Source organism: Alnus glutinosa, chromosome 5 (genome assembly GCF_958979055.1).
Source record: "Alnus glutinosa chromosome 5, dhAlnGlut1.1, whole genome shotgun sequence".
In the NCBI taxonomy this organism is placed as follows: Eukaryota; Viridiplantae; Streptophyta; class Magnoliopsida; order Fagales; family Betulaceae; genus Alnus; species Alnus glutinosa.
In genome coordinates, this window is record NC_084890.1 from 23,671,426 (window position 1) to 23,678,577 (window position 7,152).

At 39.2% G+C, this 7,152-nt stretch overlaps 1 protein-coding gene and 1 pseudogene across 1 annotated transcript; one reads left to right on the forward strand and one right to left on the reverse strand.

Moving 5' to 3' along the window:
* Positions 1 to 625: 625 nt before the first annotated feature.
* On the reverse strand, positions 626 to 2,080 carry LOC133869120 (trans-cinnamate:CoA ligase, peroxisomal-like; annotated as a pseudogene).
* Positions 2,081 to 3,020: 940 nt separating this feature from the next.
* On the forward strand, positions 3,021 to 6,678 carry LOC133869663 (uncharacterized). The gene is made up of 5 exons (XM_062306721.1): positions 3,021 to 3,231; positions 3,650 to 3,862; positions 4,662 to 4,810; positions 4,902 to 4,970; positions 5,059 to 6,678. Exons 1-5 carry the CDS (start codon positions 3,043 to 3,045, stop codon positions 6,593 to 6,595), a joined length of 2,157 nt encoding a protein of 718 aa, XP_062162705.1. The 5' UTR covers positions 3,021 to 3,042; the 3' UTR covers positions 6,596 to 6,678.
* The last annotated feature ends 474 nt before the right edge of the window (positions 6,679 to 7,152 follow it).

The following is a 7,152-nucleotide window of genomic DNA, read 5'->3' on the forward strand; positions in this document are numbered from 1 at the left end:
ATTATCATGTTATTGCACCGAGTCCATGCATGATAGATTGCTTCATCTTCAGGAGACGGCTTGGGCAAAGAACCGTCAATGAAAGCCATTTTATTCTTCGCTGTCAGAGATACAATCATGGATCGACTCCATGTGTTGTAGTTTTCACCGGTGAGAGGCTGAGAAACCAGCAATGCTCCCGGATGATCACCATTTTTTAAGAAGAAATGACTTGAGGGATTTTCGATCAAAGGCAAAGAAGAAGAAGAAGATGCCATAGCCATTGATGAATTGAATTGAAAAGAAGAATGAACTTTCACTGAATTGTGAAAAGCTCTAATACCATATCAAACTTTACAGGAAAGTAAAGTGAAGAATAGAGAAAAGATAGAGACATGCTCAACAAGCTAATGGAGAAGATAATCTTGATCTTCTGTATTGAATGAATGAACAAATTTACATAGAAGAGTATATATATATACAATCAATTAAGCACGTGTGCTTTAATTAACAGACTAACTTGCTAAGTAATTGCCTTGCTGTACTACTCAGAAACTAACTACCAACTCTAGAGTAAAACAGAAACTGTACAGCCTAGGGTCTAAACTCCAATATTGAGTGGTGGGGGCTGCTGGTAATGTTGCTCTCATTTTTGTGTGGAAGTAAGATTTCCTTGTGGTATTTCCTTTCGAGTTCTTACAGTTGTTAACGCGTGATTCAAAGCAATTGGATCCCACTCATCCTCTAGCTCAAAATGAACGTACCTCGGATTGCCCTCGTGGACGAGTTGCTCGTACTCCAACTCCCCTAGCCAGACGCTGGTGGGTGAGTCAATGTCATCGATGACAATCACCTAAGGAATGGACGACTCGGCTACCTTCGAGTCACCCACAAGTATCTGGAGAGCCTTGCCTACCACCTGGACATATTGGTAGTCCACAAAGAACACCTTAGCTTCAGAGTGCCAGAGAATGGTGGCTATGTTTTTAGCATCGAGCCGGGAATTGATAGTGTTAAGCACAACTTTAGCCATAAGCACTACAAAATGCATCTCATACATGGCTGGAACGTTGGGAGCCAACATAGACACCTGTACATGACAAATCAAGGTAGAATAAGTAGGGAATAACTTCAATTCGGTCGTGACAGAAACTAAGCTTTGTTTGCCAGCCAATGAGAAGTTGACACATAAACTTAGAGCAAGAAAATCAAATACAAGCAAAACACCCGATTTGTTTTGCTTTCTTTGCAGTGAAATGAAGAGATCGAGGGAGAGAGATGGGCGTCTTCACGCCAGAAACCCATCCCCGACCACCAACCCCCAACCCCGACCCAGAGAACCAAACTGGCGTAGCCCATGGAAGCCGGGTTACCACGTGGCCGACCCGAGTTCAACCCCGACAACATAGCCGTTCACCATCTCCAGTTGAACTAGAATGTCGAGAGCACCAAATCACCGGACCAGATGTGATCACCAACAAAATCTGATCACCGAAAACCACCAGAGGGGCGAGAGGGGAGAACGGCTGGCTAGAGGGAGAGATCCCGGGAGAGGACGAGGCTCAAGTCGGATCTCTGTCGACGGTGTCGGGAGGTCGCGGGGAAGAGGATCTGGAGGCTTGCCGGTGGTCGCTGAGACTCTGTCGTCGGATCTCTGTGGCTGGAGGAGCGGCCGTCCGGCAATAAGGAAGAGGCAGTCGGCTGACGGGTTGGGTTGAGGAGCTTCAGTTTTTTTTTTTTTTTTTCATGACTTCGGTGTGATCGGGCGTTTTGAGCCTATATTGTTTTGATGTGTTCTGGTGTACTAAAGTGACATGGCATGTTATTATTGGTGGGCATAAACCCCTTATTCTCTACCATGACCGTATGGAAGGGGCACTCGAATAAGTAAACTTTAAAACAGTAAGAGTAAACCATGACGATGATGACTAGAAACACAAATAAACTTACAACATCGTTCTTGACTATGTTGAGAGCACGGAGAGAGGAAGCAAGTTGACGACAACGCTCATATGTTTGCCCCCACGTGAAGTGGGTGGCCTCATAAGTCATATATGATGGAGGTACGGTTGGCATAGAAAGCAGAGGCTCTCTTTAAGAAAGTTATAGTTTATTTTTTTAGTAGAGGGCCTAACAGGTATGAAAGGTTAAGGAAATCATGTGTATCGCACGTGATGGGGTTCTATCAGGATTTAACAGCGAATCTTGACAGAATGCCCTTAAATGAGAGGTTTGGATACTTAGCTACCCCAGTTTGAAACATTTGTTAGTTCGGTAGGCTTCCGTCTAAAACGCGTATAATTCAATACTCTTTTGTGAAGTATCTATCAAGATAGAAAAATGATTCTTTCACAACCCTTTTACACAACTTTTACCCAATCAAGGCATATTGGTGGGACTCGTGCATGGTGGGAAAAAATGGTGGGACTCACCATGCATGAGTCCCACCTATGTATCTTGGTTATATGAAAATTGTATAAAAGAGTTGGTACAAGAATCACCCATCAAGATATACTTGACAAATCTTCTCCACAGAATCTCCAAGAAGTTCTGTTTCTTTTCATATATAAGCATTTCACTCGTCATTTTGGCTTTGTAGCAATGGCATCCAGAACTCGCACGTGCAAATCACACGTGCAACGGTGCCCCAGACCCCAACGGCTAGTAATTATATAAAACGGCTAGTCTTTTTCAATTTCTCTCTCTCACTTTCCTACCTCTTTCACTTTCTCTCATCAATCAGTTTTTCTCTCTAAAGAAATCTCACTTTCTCACTTTCTCACGCTTTCCTAGACAATTCTTCCTCACAAACGGAAACTTTCCTGCCAGATAACTAAACAGACTCATTTCTCACTCTCTCGCTTATTCAAGAAGCGGGCACAAAGATTTTCCCGGGAAATTCTCATCCCTCTTCTCTGTTTTCCTGAACAATCGAAATTATCCTTAAGCGAAAGTGAAAGTGATTCTCCAACAACTGGAAACGCTTTCTTTTGAAATTCAAGAAAAAGGGTCTGAAAGATTTTCCCCGGAGAAGTGACAGATTGGATTGTGAGAAAAATTGAAATGTGGAACAACGATAAGAATTTCCCGGCGAGGGGGTTCTTGACGCCGCCACCAACACGGAAGGCGAGTCCGATGATCCCAATGTCAGAGAGGAAGGGATCGTCGCCTGCGAATAATGATGATTTCTTCCATGTTCTACATAAAGTTCCTGCTGGTGATTCTCCCTATGTCAGGGCCAAACATATTCAGGTGAGGGATTCATGGGTTTTATCTGGATTTTTCTCTGTTTGATTTGAATACACGTCAATCTTGATTTGGTTCTTGTCTATAAGGAAACTTCATTTTGGATTTAGTAATTATGTGTTCTTTTGGAATTTCTGGTTCCTGAATGTTACTGATTCTTGTTCTTAAGCTTAAAATATTGGGAGAAAAAGAAAAGTAGATGAACAATCAAGCACTGCACTAGTCTCCATGTCGTGTTTGAAGAATATTAAAAAAAAAATTCAGAAGGGCCAAAAAATTGTATCTCAAGTGTGCTGATCACTGATTTCAGAGATCACACCTTTGAAAGATTTCATGCTTCAAGACTGCCCATATGTACATGTTTGTCATTTTCTATTCTGTTTTTGTTATATGAGTTATTAAATATATGTTTTTTCAACTACAGTTAATAGACAAGGATCCAAGCAGGGCAGTTTCCCTGTTCTGGGCTGCCATAAATGCTGGGGACCGGGTTGATAGTGCCTTGAAAGACATGTCAATTGTGATGAAACAATTGGATCGATCTGACGAGGCGATCGAGGCTATCAAATCCTTCCGTCATCTCTGCCCTCATGATTCTCAGGATTCTCTTGACAATGTGTTAATTGAACTCTACAAGGTAAAAGAACCATGCCCAAGTTTTAAGTAGTTACTTATATTTCACTTTTCCATTCTTTGCAATTTTCTGTTATGGGTACTTAATGTTGAATCAATGAGCTTTTTCTTCTGTGTATGTATCTATAATTTGATAAGTCAGTCCTTTTTCTTAATCTCTTTTATGATCACCTTAGAAAGATTAGTTAGTTGAAGTCTTTGTATCAATGTATAAAGATCCCAATTTTTAACTTCTTTAGTTTATTCCCAATAAGACCTTGCTGAAATATAATCCAAAAAAGAAAATTAGTAAAGAGGATGAAAAATAAAGAAATGGTTAGCTGAAGTAAATCTGTGTGTCAAGTAGGTGATGGCGATTAATAATGCATAACATGCATAAGTTTAAGAAGGTAGCAAAATGTTAGGAGGGACTGAGGCAAGGCCAGCCTATCTCTGTGATATTTTATTTCAGCATTTGATGGAAATAACATCAGATTTACCATGTTTTATGTAAAATTTGAAAGCATTTTGCTACTTTTGCAAGGTGGTTGTTATTGCCTTCAATATCTAGGATGAGGGTAAAAAAATTAGATGATTCTTTAATAAGAAAAAGAACGTCAGGAAATGTAATTTAATTAGTAGTCAAATAAGTTTTCTGCATGCACAAGATGTAAGGAGTTTCTGGGACTAAAAAAGCATGCATGTAGAATATACATAGTTTCTGACTGCCTATTTATCTTAAAAGAGTTTGATATATAAGGATGAATATAATATATATATTTGTGTATGCATTTTTTATATATATATATATATATATTTTACAGAGATCAGGAAGAATTGAAGAAGAGATTCAAATGCTTCAACTCAAACTGAAGCGCATTGAAAATGGTGTAGCCTTTGGTGGAAGAAAGACAAAAACAGCTAGATCTCAAGGGAAAAAAGTTCAGATAACTCTCGAAGAGGAAATATCAAGGTGGATGTTGCTTCTATTCTTTTCTCTTCTTTCATCCATATGCTATAGTTTTCTAATAGACTTAGATGACTTCGATACTTTATCAATGCAGGATACTAGGGAACTTGGCCTGGGCTTACATGCAACAAAACAAATATGAAAAGGCTGAAGAACATTACAGGTATGTTTTTTCATTCTCTGAATCATATAGCTACATGTGTAATATTACACTTTTGGAATAAAATGGCATTTTATTTGATGTCATTCAGGAAAGCTCTGTCTTTAGAGCCAGATAAAAATAAGCAGTGCAATTTGGCTATCTGCCTGATGCATATGAATAGGATTGCAGAAGCAAAATCTCTACTTCATGCTGTAAGATATTCATCTGGAAATAGACCGATGAACGAGTCTTATGCCAAATCCTTTGAACGTGCTCTTCAGATGTTAACTGATCTAGAGTCACACTTAGTGCCAAACCCAATTGTAGACCAAAATGAAATACAAACATCTTTCGCATCACTCGTCAACAGAAACTCGAAAGAAGTTAGTAGCTTCATCAGGGGAGGCCAGCATTATGGTTCTGCATTCACAGTCTCCAGAAGCCGGACTGATGGTCATGATGACAAAACCGTGCAATCGGATGAACACCGTAGAGTTTCTTATCATCAAAACCACATTTGGCGTGGAAACAGGACTCCAAGATCCATATCATTTGGACCAAGAGGCAGTTTACAGTCCTCTCCTCAAACAACGTCTGTTGAAACATGGAAGAAAGGCACTCACTACGAAAACTCCGGTGAAAGGATGTCCAGTTTTGCTGCCAAACAGAAGGGAAATTGGGTTGGTTCAACTGGAACAGAAGCAAATCCTGCTTGGAAAAATACATATACTTCCCCTGCTACTGCTGGAAGGAATTTGGATGTTTTATTTACACAACCGAGAAGATCTTCATGGGATTTTAACAGTGAACATCAGAGAAGGAAATTGTTGGGAGATGATGCAGTTTGCTCTTCAAGTCGCAAACTTTCTTTTGAGCCACCCATAACCACTGAAAACATGCAACCACAGGCAATTCAAGATGTTAATGGAGACTTACTCGCCCCATCTTCACCTGCTAATGGAAACTGGAGGAGGTCATGCAGAGATCTAGCTAGATTGGAAGATCAATCAATGGTTGTTGATAATACAAGAATATTAGAATCTTCTGTTGATCAAGAGCAGGATCAGAGTTCTGGATCCAATAATGTTTCAGGCAGTGGGAAACCAATGACTACGTGTGAAGAATGTTTCAGAAAGAACAGCCCTGGTTTATCAGATGGTCTCCACCAACCCACCGCAGAGAATTCACATGATAATTGTAAGAAAAGTTGGGCAGATATGGTTGAGGAAGAAGAACAAGAATTATTAAGTGAAAGAACCCTGACAGATTTTTATGAGGATTGGAATGGTGAAGAAGAATTCAATGATGAAAATCTGAATGCCAACATAATCTCTCAAAGTCCTTGTCCACAGAGCCAGATTAAAAAACCATTTGATCTTAAAGACGGAAGCGGTTCATTTGGGGCTAGTGTTTCATCAAGGAATCTAGCAGTGCAGCGTTCTTTGTGTTTCAATCAGCAGCAGAAGCCAGAATCAACAGATTACTTCTTCTCATCACCATTTGCAAAGAAGGCTTTGAACCTTGATGGCTATAACTCTGTGAAGGCAAATGGAAGGGATTCTATGTCTAGTGGGAACAAAAAGCTTCGGAGGAGAAACAGGTTACAGGTTTTCCAAGGCATAACTCTTCATTCAGAAAGTCCATGAAGCTTGAACAAGAACCAGTTTGAGGCACAATGAATGTCCATAGTACATTGAAAATGGAAGTGTTTTGAGTATTTTTCATTTGATATTGGAGTTAAATAGCATTGGTGGGTCTCATTGATTCAATCTCTTTCTTATTTCTTTCCTGCTCATTGCATTATCATTTCCTTGGACTTTGACAGAATTGATTTGGAAGTAACTTTCCTAGCGAATCAATGTCTAAATTATCATAAAGCCAATGAATTAGATCAAATTTGGCCACGGATTAAGATCTCCTATAATTTCAAAGAAATTGTAAAATCTCAAATTACAGAATTTAAACCGTTTTTAGGCATCAAAACTCTTAGAAAATGCCACATATTAAAAAGGTGGCATGATATCGAAGGAACCAGCAATAATTTTCCTCCCAAATGACTTTTTCTTCATTTTTGTAAAGACGCTTCTTTTTTAGAAAATCAAAAGACAATTTTTTTATTAAAATTTGTTTACAACATAAAAAGCAAGAATTTGATGAAAAATATATTTAATTCTCAACTATAATGTGCCACCTTTTTAATAGG

What these genes read in the sequence shown, in the direction of transcription:
- LOC133869663 (XM_062306721.1), top strand. Translation starts at nt 3,043, where the DNA reads ATGTGGAACAACGATAAGAATTTCCCGGCGAGGGGGTTCTTGACGCCG. An exon ending in CTCGAAGAGGAAATATCAAG is followed by an intron (nt 4,811 to 4,901) that starts GTGGATGTTGCT and finishes TTATCAATGCAG; the next exon opens with GATACTAGGGAACTTGGCCT. An exon ending in AAGGCTGAAGAACATTACAG is followed by an intron (nt 4,971 to 5,058) that starts GTATGTTTTTTC and finishes GATGTCATTCAG; the next exon opens with GAAAGCTCTGTCTTTAGAGC.